The sequence below is a fragment of the Indicator indicator genome, chromosome 3 (assembly GCF_027791375.1).
Source record: "Indicator indicator isolate 239-I01 chromosome 3, UM_Iind_1.1, whole genome shotgun sequence".
In the NCBI taxonomy this organism is placed as follows: Eukaryota; Metazoa; Chordata; class Aves; order Piciformes; family Indicatoridae; genus Indicator; species Indicator indicator.
This window is the reverse complement of record NC_072012.1, coordinates 32,389,191-32,403,834: the sequence shown is the minus strand read 5'-3', so window position 1 is coordinate 32,403,834 and position 14,644 is coordinate 32,389,191. Positions and strand designations below refer to the sequence as shown.

General features: G+C 42.5%; 1 protein-coding gene across 1 annotated transcript in view; it reads right to left on the bottom strand.

Moving 5' to 3' along the window:
* Positions 1 to 13,765, bottom strand: part of TSPAN12 (tetraspanin 12) — a 44,731-nt gene extending 30,966 nt beyond the window's left edge. Inside the window, exons 1-2 of the mRNA XM_054399731.1 lie at positions 13,700 to 13,765; positions 451 to 533 (exon numbers count right to left, since the gene is read on the bottom strand). Coding sequence (XP_054255706.1) covers positions 451 to 533; positions 13,700 to 13,765 — 149 coding nt within the window. The remainder of the gene's footprint in view (positions 1 to 450; positions 534 to 13,699) is intronic.
* Positions 13,766 to 14,644: the final 879 nt, after the last annotated feature.

Below are 14,644 nucleotides of genomic sequence, written 5' to 3'. Positions count from 1 at the left end.
CTCATGCAAAATATCTTTGGAGCAAACGCAACTTTCCTGTTCTGCACTTGCACAGTATGTAGCACAATGAGGCCATTTTATCACCAGGGTTCATAAGCACTGCTCTAATAAAACTAACAGTATTCCTAAATCTCTGGACTGAATAGAGTATTCAAAACTCAACAGCGATATAACACAGCAACATGTTGTCAAAGGGCCAGGACCTGATCCCTGTCAGAAGAGAAACACACAGGCATAAAACAAGAATGAATTTGTATCTTTATCCCTTCTCTAATCTCAACTGATGCCAAAAAGAATGGCAAAAATACACCTTTCAACAAAACAGTAATTAGCTCAACTGAAGGCTTCTTAACTCTAGAAATTCTAATTAGGAGACTTGCCATACAGACTGAACAATGCACACTGCAATCAATCACCCACACAGATTAATAGGTTTAAGGAATGCTTTACCTTGTTTCTGCCGTTAGAGTGAGAACATTATTCAGGTAGTCTCTCATCCATGCAGAAACACCTAATACACTGATGGACATCAACTAAAAAAAAAAAGATGAAGTTATTTATCATGCATTTTACAAAAATTGCAAGATAGTTCATAATTTATGTAAAGGATCAATCATCATCAGTAACATCTATCACGCATGAGTTTATCCGAACAGCATACCATTCCCAAAACTGAACTTATATATGCTTAGAGTGAGTTTGCTGCCCAAGTGTTAAAGGAGACAGTGACAATGTTCTCTTCCAGTATGCATAATTAATGGTTGGAATACCTTCTCTCTCACTCAGTAATGCCACTGCTGGCCCAAGTCCCACCACTGCAAAATGTACCACAGAAACCACAAGGAGGGCTTATGATGCAAAGGTTAGTGACTTTTTCAGGGCTGTGGTGATATCCCCCAGCTTGTATGAAACCATGACACCATGCTCAGGTACACAGCCAGGGAAGAATAATCTGAAGCCCCATATAGCATATAATGGTACTGATAGGCTGACACGTAGGAGAGAATGTTTGGAGGGGGTAAACTTAGAAGAATCAAATTCACTCATTCAGAAAAAAGTCACAGCATGAACATGCCTCAGTTTCCTGAACTGTAAACTGACAACAAAACTCACTGCACTTTAATTATAAGCCCTGAATCACCAAAGTGTTTGGGTACCTACCTTGAGAGGATAAACCACTCTCATCAGAACTGTTCCTGTAACAAGTAAATCCCTGAGACTGAACCCCCATAGAATTTTAACCACCTAAGAAGACCTGGATTTCTGTCACCTGATGCCATCATGAACTCCAGCACACTGGGATCAACCGCTAGAAGCTCTGGCCTCAGATTTTCTTGAGAAGAAAAATCTGAATGATGGGGTCACACCCACCATTCTACAGGGAAGGCAACACTAGAGGACAAAGCACTCTTTGCAGCACTTGTCTGTACACTGGGCTAGGTAAGTCAGCATACCCTTCCTCCTGGAGGAGGGTTCATGTAATAGCTGCAGTCACCCCCATCTTAGCACATCTCTCAGGCCCAAAGAGCAGCGTGTTTCCTGCACACAGTGTAGAGGGAGGCACACAGAGCATTCTAACACAATGAGAGATAAAGATGACTTCAAGCAGACAGCCTACCTTCTTATGGTCAAAAGCAACAGAAAACCTTTTGAACCCTTCACATCTCCCTGTAAGGCCTGCCGGTGCACACAGAAAGCGCTAGCTTGCACTTCCACTCTGCATATAGTAAAATACTTAAGATAAATTTGTTGAATCTGCCTTACAGCAGTGGTGCTCAGGAGTGAGAATTCCATGAAAACCACACTCCTCAGCAACTTTTAATAAGAGCCAGATGGTCTTCCTACAAAAACTGTACCAGAAAAATGCTCCCTGGCTAAACAATATTCTTCCTTCCATACTAGACTGGGGGACTGCCTAGTCCCAGCTCTCCATTAGGAACTTGCAAGCTGTACTTGCTTGCTTTCAGCCTTCACTGAAGTGGCAATATGTTCCCATACAGAAGTGAGAGGAGGCAGATGTCTTGGAAGAAGGCAAGAGTTCAATTCTTCAGCGGATGTAAGATCTGGCAGGCAAAAGAGTCACCACAAAGATTCCAGGAGCCTCCAGGTCATTCGGAAACAATAGGGAGATCACAGAGCAACCAGCTAAAAGGCAGAAGGGACTGCCTAGAAGCTAAAAGAAATTAGAAGAGTCCCGACACTGAAAGAATCATTCAGTTTCCTAGAAGAAATTACTTGCCTACAATGACAAATCAGGAAGGAGAAGAACTTTTATTTCTGCTCTGTCTGCCCAAGTTGAGTTTTCTCTACCTATATATGTAGTTTTGCCCATATAAAATGAGTGAGGGGAAAGTCTAGGCACATATATCTCCAAGCTGTGGCCCACACTTGGCCACATGACTTCTGAAGAAATGCTAAATGACTGTACCATGGGACATGGCTCCATTTACACTTATGAACAGCAACTGGAAGAAAAGGACTGCTTCCTTCCACCTAGGGAACACGATCTTAACCGATAACCTAGCCACACAAACACTATTTCAGTTCATAAGAAAAGGATCTCTATGAAAGGTCTCTCAATTAAAAAGGGTTTTAGCCATTTAGGTCTCCCTGTCTGTTCTCCTTCAGCATAAATAGCTAACAGCCAGTTACTATTATTTCTTGCTGGACATAAACTACATACAAGAAAATTCTCTCTGTAACCTCTGTGAGAGCCAGGCTACAGCCCATCTACTCAGCAACCTGAATGACTGCACTACCATTAACTCCTCATGAGTTACTGACATCTGCCATGCTCACAATGCACGAGCTGTATTCAGCTGTGTTCAACATTCCCCTGAAAACATACATGCAAGCTGCTACACAGATGTTACACACACTGCCTGTGCAACACTCTCCTCACCAGACATATTCACTGTGAGGCACCTTTTGACACCATATTTTGAAGAAGGCCCAAAATGAATGACCTGAATGCCAGACTGCTGTGAAACATTGGATTCCAAGTCAGTAATACTGTCAGACTGAGGCAGCATAAAGTGAGGGCTCAGAAAGAGAACAGGCAAATACTCAAGAAGTTCGTCTTGAACAAAGAGGCCTGTGGAAGAGCAAACCATGACAATCTAAAAAAGTAATTCGGCAATAGGTTGATAATGAAAGGTGTATTTTATAGCATATAATCCAACAAGTGCCTGGTAGCTCTCTGCTAGCAAAGTGCTAGGAAAAAAACACTGCATCTCTTCTGATCAGCAAAAGGGAGCCTCTGGGCAGGAAAACCCTGCAGGATGAAAGATGTGTTTGCAGTACCAGACTACCCTGCTTAATAACAACTGATGTTAGTGACAAAAGATTACTAAGACTAACTCACACTTATCAATCGACTTGCTCACCTGCTCTACAGCCACAAGGGAATCACAACAAGAATATCATATGCATGCCTACATCCACTACCTCCTGCTTATGATTCAACCCATGTATGTGCTGCCCAGTAGAACTCCTAAGCATCCTCAAGAGCCAGTTGACATTAATGAGGCTCTGGGCACCCACCATTTCACCTACAAGAGAAGTAGGTCTTCAGCCATCAGCACAGAAATTACACTAACACCAGCAGTAAAAACTCAGCCCATTTAGTCAGTAGGCAGGAACAGTAAAAGCCTCCCCAAAAAACTCAGTGTGCATCCAAACCTACCAGCAAAGAACAGCAGTCACATCACTGCCATTCACTGCCATGGAATTTTCAAGAGCCAAGGGCAGGGGCAAGGTCCTGATTACATTTCCTCCCGGTTCATTTAGAGGACAGAATAAAGGTGGCCTTAAAGAACTGATAGCCCCTACTTCAGCCATTATTTTATAACTAACTTAGATGTAAAATACATTAGAACACTGCATCAAGCAATCAGACAAATGGACACAAGTTCGTAAGTACATCTACCAAGATAATTCTCACCACATTAGCGGTTACATCAGTTCACCAAGAAGTTTACATCCAAGCTTCTCTGATGACAGTCAGTCTGCTGTGCTGTAAACATATGATAGTAGGCAGTAAAACATGTTTATTTGTTGCACCTGGCTGCACAAGTCACTCTGGGTTCCATTCTAAACTGTCACAGCATGTTATATAGCCATCAACATGGCACTGAAGAGTTTACAAAACTGCCTGCTGTCATACTTTATTTTAAATATTTTCACACTGATTAAACAAAGGTAATAAATTATATTTTTCAATACAAGCAATATACATATCACAATAATGTATTACATTTCAAAACTAACTTATAATTTTTTTAAAGTTACTAGAGCTTTCTCAGACAACTGAATTACAACATCCAAAAATGGACTCAAACTATTAGGAGTGGTCATCGCCAAGCATAGTTTAAATTGGTTTGGGAACTCTTTTACATAAACTATGCATAAAAATTGAGATAACAAATAATCTCTTATTTATTATGTATATATATTTAGGCTGTTATTGTGGCAGTCCTTTGAGACCACACCTAAACTAGAAAATATACCTGAAATTTCAATTAATAAATAAACATGGATTTCTGTCTTTGAGAGAACAAGACAAACTGCTGTCACTGTTTGCACGTTTTCATTCTTTCATCATTTTTTTTCAGTCAAACATGCTAACAGCTTAATTTTTTGACAATGAACGCTGCTGTGCTTGAATTTGAGAGACATTTTTCCATTATTAAATCAGTGGAAAGACTGGAAGTATCTTCCACACTAAAAATCAGACACCATTCTTTTTGTTCTAACAGATGGAATAAACAACTTCAGGCCACACTCTGGTACTTGTACAAAATGCTGACTAGCAGCACTACAGAGCAACTTGCTTTGCAGAGAAAGGTTTCCAGCTCCAAGGGTATAACTTCCAAGATATGACAATATTAATCAGAATATGTCCTTTAACATTAGCTTGAGAAAATTTTTCCGTTAAAATTGATTTGGGTAATCTGAGCTGTGACTTACCGAAAGCAAGATGGAAAAATCAATACAAGGTCATGAACAGAGCATGCTGCAGCACTTTCACATGATTTTCACAATTAGGTTCAATATTCAGATCACTAAACAAACACTGATGACTCATATCTCTGGATAAACAGACAGCTACATATTTTTGGAAGGAGGGGAGTAAGAGAGAGGGACAGTGGGACAACAGGTCTTGTTTTTCTGTATTACTTAGCAAAAACATTTAAATGTTTAGAGAAAGAGTGTAGCCTATATAAAAGGAAACTTCTCTATCCCCTGCCAATTACCTTTTATTCTACAGACATAATATTCAATTTTAGCTAAGGTCACTACACAGGGTTATGCCTTGGTCCCCTCCCACTTGCAAACAGCTGAAGCATGTCACTTATTTGCACTTTGAATCCGAGTTTGCTTGCACAGCTGCAACAGTGAGTTAATGACCTGCTCCACATTTCACATGGCCTGGAACTTGCACACTTTGCAATAACGCAACTGCCAGAGCACTGACAGGCTGCTAACGGGTCACCCACCCAGGAGAAACAACAAGTTTTCAGCAGCTGGTTATGCAAGTCTTCTGCAGCAGCAGAGCATAAAGAACAAATACAAGCCCAAATATGCAAACAGGTCAATGTGCAGTTCATCTATCAGCTGGTTCTAATGAGCGTCAGACCGACATATCGACTTCTGGGCTGGATAGCACAAGGGTACCTTAAAAGCAGAGGGATAAGAAAGTGCATCTTACTTCTGCATCCATCCTTTCTGTGACTACCTAGGTACTGTGCTTCTTCTTAGGATATGATTAGTGTCACTCTTCCCTCAGAAGTAAGCATCTCACTGTCAAGAGACCTTCTGCCTTCGGGGAGGCAGAGGCATGAGCTGCTGATTGTGGGTAATTTGCAGCAATGCTCAGAGCTCAAGTTTCCAGATCCCTATCACGAGCCATGCACCACTGTCAAGATGATATGCCTTCACATACTAAGCCACATACTCTTGTTTCTGTAAGAGCTTGCTTTTGTTCACAGACAGCAGCCAACTCCATAGATAGCAGGTCAATTATTTTTAAACCCAGGGTATGCAACTGGAAGTCTCCTATGAGAAAAGGATATGTATTTCCCACATGGGATCTACACAGCTGGTGGCAGGTACATCACTTAACTTTCCTGTTTCACACGTAAGCATGCAAAGATTACTAAAATAATCATGAGCTTTAAATTATACATTCCTATGAAACTGCATCAAATTAAACTGTCTCCTATACTTTGGAAAAGAGCTACAAAAGATAAAAAACCTGATATTACTCCTATGACTTTTGCCTAATGCTTACTACAGACTTGAGAGGATGGAAAATGTGCACAGTAAAGCAGCAGCACCTGAAGACTCATGAATAATTGGGCACCTTACTTCTACACAGATGTTAATTTAAAGAAAAAAAATGCAAGTACCTACAAGCCAGATGGATCTTCACATTTCTGCTGGAGATCGTGGCTTACTGGTTTAAGCAATTTCCCTTGAGCTACTGCCTCAAATCTGGTCAGCATGTGTTTGTACCTTCATCCTTAAAACAGATTCAGTGAGCTCCACACAGTTAATCATGAGGATTACACAAAAAATGTCTGTGAATGCATTTATTTCTGAATGCCAATTAAAAATCATATTAATATCATTTCCAAAATTAGGGCAAAGTTTATTTTTTTCCTTTCCATCATGGCATTAAGCCACTCCCTTTTTCAGGACCATTTTGTAAAGACTCATCTACCAACATGTCAGAGCCGTGTCACCTATGAAGACATGCATGGGAGGGTTATATAGAAACAGATACAAAGTTGACTTATGACTGAACTCTATTTTGTTAGGACATGGTCTGGTAATGTGATCATGTTATATATATGATGCAGTCTAGACACACCAAAAAGTAAGAGTTCTCAAAGACCAAAATTAAAATTCTGGGTTTCAAACTCATCCAACAGCTTGCTCTGCTGAACACATTCCTGTAAAAGACACCATATTCCCACTGAAACTGGTGTTATTCCTAAGAAAATCAGGTTTCAATTACTCATGTCTACACTGCAGGCTCTAGAATCAGAGCATATTAGCCTAAAATGAACCCCATGTTTACATCGCTTTAGGTACCCAGCCAGGCAGCATTCATTTAAGTGGATATTATTAGTCACATAAATTGCATAAAGACTTGACCCTAACTTTATTCCTTCTACAAACCCCACCAATGTGATTGGAACTTGGAAAGCAGCAGAAACACAACCTCTTTGAGAATCTGGTTCCAGGGAAGGAAGGACAAACTGATTTATGTCACAGTAGAGTTGAAAAATGAAGCAAAAAACTACAAGATTCAATACATACATTTGAGGTTGGAAAAAGAAGGAAACACAATACCATTGCTTCCAACCACCCTTAGTTTTTCCTTGCACAACATGAATATTCCCTTGCTCAGAATTCTCAGGTGGTACACACTATACACTAAAAACTAGCTTAAGTATTCAAACTAAAATGAAAACTAATTGGATACTTGCTTTGATTTTATGTGACTTTTTTTGTTCACAAGCACAAATTCAAGATAGATGCAAAACAACTTCTACTACCTGCCAGGAGGGTTTATTGGCCCAACCATAGTTTAAATCAGATGGTACTGCTACATACCTGAAGAAAAGCTTAGGTACAGTTCAGTATAAACAGCACATCCCCAGGCAGAAAAACCTCACAAGGTGAAGGATGTGGCTTGACTCAACCATCCAGTGACACTATTAATCATTGGTTAAGAGATCCTTATCACCTATGACACAGTCATATGCAATTTACAACCTTCACTTGACCAAGACACTATAGTGAAGTCATTCTCAATTAACAAGCAACAGAACAGCACCTGCTCCTCCTTTCTGCCCCACATCACCATCAGAAAAAGAGGAGGGGGGAGAAAGCTGGCAGTTTTGTCAAGACAGAAAGTCTATACAGACTCTTACCTGCACATTAACTATATTTTGAGGATTTGGGTTTGCTTGCTTTGGTTGGTTTTGGTTGTTTGTTTTTTTTTTTTTAAAGGAGAAAATGGACAAAAATGGTTGTGCTGCTTTTACTTAACATCTACTACCACAACCCCTAACAACTACTGCCCTTGGATAGCTTCCTGTGTTATGCCTGTGCCGTTATTATGGGCTGGCCACATTCTGCAACTGAAGGTCTCTTCAGCATAAGCACTCACAAAGGTGGTTTAACTGGGAAAGGGACTGCAGGGAAGTAGAGAAGGACAACAGCAATATTGTAAAATAGCATGAGGAGAATTCCTGTGATGACAAGTTATGTCATCATGAATGAAGATGCTCATGTTACATTCATGACTACTACTGAGCTGGAACAGTGTCCACAACTTGCTGACAGAAGGGCCCCCACCAGAAGAGAAGATCCTAAAGTCTCAAACTGCATAAAATATGCTCGGAGAGCTATCAACACAAGATTTCTACAAGCCCTGACATATGTTATCTAGAAAGAATAAAGACCAGTATTGCCCCCAAGAGCTGGAAATTAGGAAGCGGTAGGACTATGTCTTCTATCAAGCACCACTAAAATAATCTGCTTAGTTAAGCACTGAATACTCTGCATGCAAACTATGAATTTTTGGAGGTCACTTCTTTTTACAAGGTTGCCCAGAATGTAATAAACTGCAAATAGCAGTGTTACAGACTGGAAGATGAGAAAGTGCAGAAATCAAATTGGGTCTCTCAGATTCATTAACTACTTTAAGAAGTGATGCTCTTTCGTACAGGATGATGGCAGAAGTACGAAACGAACTGTGAACTGCAGGATTCAGACTGAAGGGTATTATTCATAGAGGGCACTGGCAGAAAAAAAACAAAACAAAAAAAACCCCACCAACCAAACAAACAAAAAAAAAACCCACCATCTTTATGAAATCAGAAGATTGAGGAGGTTCTGCATCTGCCCTGAAACAGACATCTTACAGTCAGATGCATGATTTAATTGGCCTTGGAAACAGCTTCCAAAAGAGTATCATCAGTTCTATTACCAGTCAGTCACTTAATCAACTTCAGTTAGAGCACTAACAACAGATTTATTCCCACCTCAGAAGAAAATATCTTTCACAATCTACTGCAAGTTGAAGCTCCAGAAATACCAATCCATTTATATATGCAAATCCAGTGTTTTTCCAGAACAGTAAAGGCAGTACATTTATTGGTTGTTGATCAAAACAGGATGAATGACTGAAACAGAGCCCTGGGCTTTCAGTTGATTGTTCATGAATTATTTACAGCTAAGCAGTCTTCAGGCCAAAAATGACGAAAAGCACACTAAATAACACTACCTACCTCTCTCTCATGAGCACATAGGTACATCACCCTGTCCACCATTCCACATCACAGCTCATCAGCTGAGCCCAGTAAAAAACAACAAAAAAAATCTTTCTATCTAAATAGGCAGCACACAACTATACACTTAAGAGCAATGCTCTGGAGAAACTACAAGAATGGCAGCAGAGAAACTACAAGTTCTCTCACTTCTGTGTTTCTGTGGGCTCTGACAGCAACCAAATTATGAAGACAGCAGTCTTCTGCAGCAACCATCTGCATCTGTTCAGCAATATTGATGGTCAGATTAGCCAGTTCTGCTATGCATAAGATCTTCTAAAGGAACTTCACATGCATTAGTCTGCCCTCACCAGGCTGGCCATGACAGTGGTTCACAGTGATAAGACAAGGAACAATGGGTTCAAACTAGAACATAGAAGATTTCACCTCAACAGGAGGAAAAACTTCTTTACAGTGAGGGTGACAGAGCACTGGAACAGGCTCCCCAGAGAGGTTGTGGAGTTTCCTTCTCTGGAGAGTTTCAAAACCCATCTGGATGCGTTGGTGTGTGGAGTGTTCTAAGTGATCCTGCTCTGGCAGGAGGGTTGGACCTGATGATCTCTTGAGGTCCCTTCCAACCTCCTGATATACTGTGAAACGCTGGAGTCCCAACACACACACATTGGGACAGCCATACACAGGACATACTTGAACTCTAAAGGTTGAAAATCAGAACATACCAGATTGACTACTGGCTCTTGCACAGTTTTTCGTTAGGATTTTAAAAGCTTCAAGACCCCTAGCTTGAATGAGAAAGCAATCCTTCTGGCACAAAAGATTAGACCTACAACTGGACACCACCATAGTCAAAGGAGAGAATGTCACCCTATTCCAGTCAGGACCCTTAGTCAAACCACGATTTTAAAAAGTCAACACAAGCTTTTTGCACATCTTCACTGTTTTCAGCCAAACACTGACAACTGACACAGCACTGGGCATTTAAAGGCAACACCCCTTGGGAAGGAAGTAAGCAAGAAAAACAAAAAACTGTCCAAGATCAGGCTTAAAGAAAACCACATATATGCATCCCAAATCAGGAGGTGTGAACAGATCCCAGAATCATGGCATCACTCCTATTTTTGCCCACTGGGACAAGAGCTCACCATGCTCAGGACAAATGTGGCTGATCTAATCTAAACTTTCTGACATCTGGCCCATAACTGGGACTAGTACTTATCCAAACAAGTATTAACATAACAAACAATCTAAAGCTTTCTAAACAGGAAGCGAGACAGCAAGGCAAAATCACAGCTCCCCATGCCCACACCAGTAGTTACTCACCTGCTGTCAGAGGAACTTGTCACAAGAAAACTTTCCCATGGGTCACATGCTCTGACATTCAGAAAATGCAGTGCAAAACTCCCACTAAGCCTAACAGGAGAAAACTCAAGCTCTGATAGAGGAGGAGACATGGCAGATTTCGCTACAACAAGCAGCTAGTGGCAGATTTGTATTTAGCTGTGAAATACACGTCTGATTAGGAACAGATAAGAAGCAGTTAAGAGGTTTTTTTCACACACACATTCCTTTGAAGAAGTCTGATGTAACTGCAATAGATTTAACTACACACACACACCACACATTCTGTTTCTTACCACACAATTCTGGAGCAGGCTTGGTTTATTTTGCTTATTTATTTGGTTTGGACAAAACCACAGCATTCATCCAGTTTGTAAAACACAGAACTCCAAATGGCCTGGTTGATTTTTCATCTGAATTCCAACAAAGTTCATTTTATATACTTTATGGAAGATAAGATTTAATTCTTTGCAGTATCTGCAGTTCAAGTCATCTGCTACGCTGGCATTTATTATTTAATTACAAATCTACATGCTTCAGCACTACACAAGACCCCACCTCACTACTTGGGTGCCGGTCTCACACAAACACAATATGGTCCTAGTAAGGGTAAGAAGATGACCTCCAGAGGTCATCTAGTCCAACACCCTGCTAAAACAGGTATGCCTACATCAGGTTGCACAGCAGCATATCTAGGTGGGTTTTGAAAGTCTCTGGAGAAGGAGACTTTCTTACCTCTCTGGGTAGCCCATTCAAGTGCTCTGTCACTCCCTAAGTAAAGAAGTTTTACCTTAAGTTCAAGTGAAACCTCCTGTGATCTGTTTTTTATCCATTGCCCCTTGTCCTGTCATTGGGCATCACTGCAAAGAGCTTAACCCCATGCTGTTGACCTCCACTCTTTAGAAATTTATATGCATTGGTAAGATGCCCCCTCAGCCTTCTCTTTTTTCTGGCTAAAGAGCCACAGGTCTCTAAGTCTCAACAAGAAAGACTAATTACATACTTTTTTAAAATTTGTACTTTGGAGCCAAGTATGAGAAGTTCCCATTTTCTTCTCTAGGACTTTTCATACCTTCACAGACTCAAAAGACCCTTTTTCCTATTAACAAAATGTCATTACTTAAATGGCAACAAAATCTAAAGCATGAGAAGTAATTTCTAGCCATGAATGATTTTTGTCATGTCCAGTTTTGGACATGAGTTAAGATTGGACAAAATGAACACATTACAAGCACCACATTACAGATGTAGTCAGTACTGTTCCACTGCCAAGCTCAAAGGTGCTGCATAGCTCCGTGTTTGAGGTCCACAACAGGAAAACCAAGTAACAAAACAATGAAAAGTAGGAAGGCACAATTTGACATGGAAAGAAACTTAAAATTTGAACAAAGAGGCCAGACACATTTAAATCTACCAGGTGAAACCTTGATCTCTCTAGAGAGGAACAAACAGCATCACAACACATTGGCCCCTTCCAAACATAAAAGCAGGCTTTCCTATACAAGGAAAGCATCCCAGGACTGAGAAATTAAGAACTCAGTTGCAGCATCAAGGCCTCCATCCCCACACAACAGATCAGCAGACACAGTGTCAGAGTATAGCCTCATGTGTAACCTGAGTACTGCCTAAATGGCTTATTCAACCATCAAAAGTTGCCACTAAATAATAAATCTGATGGGACAACACAAGCAATTGGTAGGGAGAGCAAGGGAAAAGAGCAAACTAAGTTTATGGGTCAAAGTTAGCAGTGAGCTAAGGTGTGAATGGGAACTGTTAAGTACAGCTCAAGGTGGAAATCATGGAAATCAGTGAAGAGGTGAACAGCAGGAGGACAGGATGTTCTCAACCATGTGGATGTCCATAAATTCAACTTAATTAATAGCATATATGTGAAAATGCAAACTTGAACTCAGGCCAGCTGAACCCAGGCAATCTTAATCTTAAAAGAAAACACAGGGTTTGTATTTTGTACAGTATCCAATGAAAGTTATGTATGATGTATGACGTGAGCAACAATTACACTAAATTTTGATTTCCTTATGTCCTATTAAAGAGCTTTCTTCCTACATGCACTACAGAAATGTTTTTTGTCTCTGTTAAACACAACCTACAAAGTTACATACTTTCAACACATTTTCAGATCATTTGCATTATACAAAAAGTATCATTCTGCACAAAATGCTGTTTAACAGTTTTCTCTCATTCGTATTCTGCTCTCCTCTTAATTTTCAGCAACTATGGGACTTAATCTCAACTCTATTATAAACAAACTTGGTCCCAGTCACATATTATCCCAGCATCACTGAAGTCTACAGCATGTTAGGAGTCACCCATTGTGTTCAGTTGTGGGATATCACGCCTTTCACCCTTTCCTTCTCTTCCACTCATCCACCATAAATCTTTAGTCAAGCAGATTTAATTTTGTGCAGTTGAGGACTCTGAGCAATCTCAATCATGCTATTTGTCCAGAGCTGTGAAAGTTTAGGAGCAATTTCTTGGCTAGCGTATTTATGACACTTATGCTGGAGAGCAAGAAAGTCCGCTCCTACATAAACACAGCTTTGACTGAAATGCAGAAAACAAAAAAGAAAAGAAATTACCCCAAGCCTTGCCTGCTAGTTAGGATCTAGCCAATGAAAGCACAGAAAAGACGGGCAAAGCCTCCAAAAAGCAACTGACTGCTCAGATACCTGTGAGAGCTTGGGAGTTCAGCTTGGGACACGGGATGCTCTGAAACTCAGTCAGGAAGTCACAGCACCTGTGATGTTTCCCTCTATACGTATTATAGGTGCATTTATAACACAGGTGTTATTTATAACACCCCCTCAATACCAAATATCATTTTACTTCCAAATAGTTTCCAAACAAGTTGGACTGCTAGGGATTTTTCCAGTGGTCGGCATTCCCTTATGAGAACGTACGGGGGTACACACCAAGGCAGGCAACTTCCATCCACCGGCCGTGCGTCCCACCACCCGCCGTCAGGTCGCCACCTGCTCGGGCGGCGGCGGCGGGAGCCCACGCACGCCGGGCCCGCTCCGCGTATCTCCACTCACCCAGAAGAGCAGGTTGAGGGCGTAGAGCAGGCAGCGCAGGCACTTCACCGAGTCCTCCCTGGCCATGGCGAACCCCCGCGGGAGACAGCCCCATCCTCTCACCACATTCTCCCTCCCGAGGCTGGGCGGCCAGAGGTCTGCAGAAGAAGAGGTGGAGAGGGGCCGTGCGAGTCCCTCCTGCCGAGGAATCAGCGGGCAGGTGGACCCCGCAGAGCGAAGCTCAGCCGCAGGAAAGCCCTGGGACCGGCCCCACCCGAACGGGAGCGGTCAAGCCCCGCAGAGACCCCCGCGGCGCCCACCAGTCACCCACTTCGGCAGCCTCCCTTCTCCTCCCGCCCCACCCTCCGCTCACGAAGATACCAATGGGCCAGATTTATTAATAAAACTTTGCACAGGGGAGAATTCGCGGGCTGTCCCGGGATCAGAGCGGTGACAAGAATAGAGGAGGCAGAGTCCGAGAGCGCCGACTCCCTCCCAACCCGGGAGGGGCGCGCTGTCCCGTGGAGGGCGGCCGGAGAATAGCGGCCACTTACCGCCCGGGCACCCCCCTCACTCACTTGCTCCAGCGAGGACTCATCGGGACGGGGCGAGGCAGCGCAGCGCACAGCCGCGGCGCCCATACCCGACAATGCGGACGCTGCTACGGCGGGACGCTGAGACGACGGTCCCAGCAGCTGCCCCCAGCCCCTGCGCCCCGCCCGCAGCGCTCCGCCGAGCGCGGCAGCGGCCAGCTGCACCGACACCGCCGCGCATGCGCTGCCTCCCGCTGCCGACACCCGCCGGGTCCTAGCGCCACTGCCGGTGCATCCCGCCCCGTCAGGGCCCACGGGGTGAGAAAGGCCCTGCGGGGCCTGACCCACTGGCGGACCGGAGCAGTTATGAGATGTTCATTGAAACACCTGCCGACTGTGGAAACGGATCTGCGGAGCTGAGTGTAAATGGCAG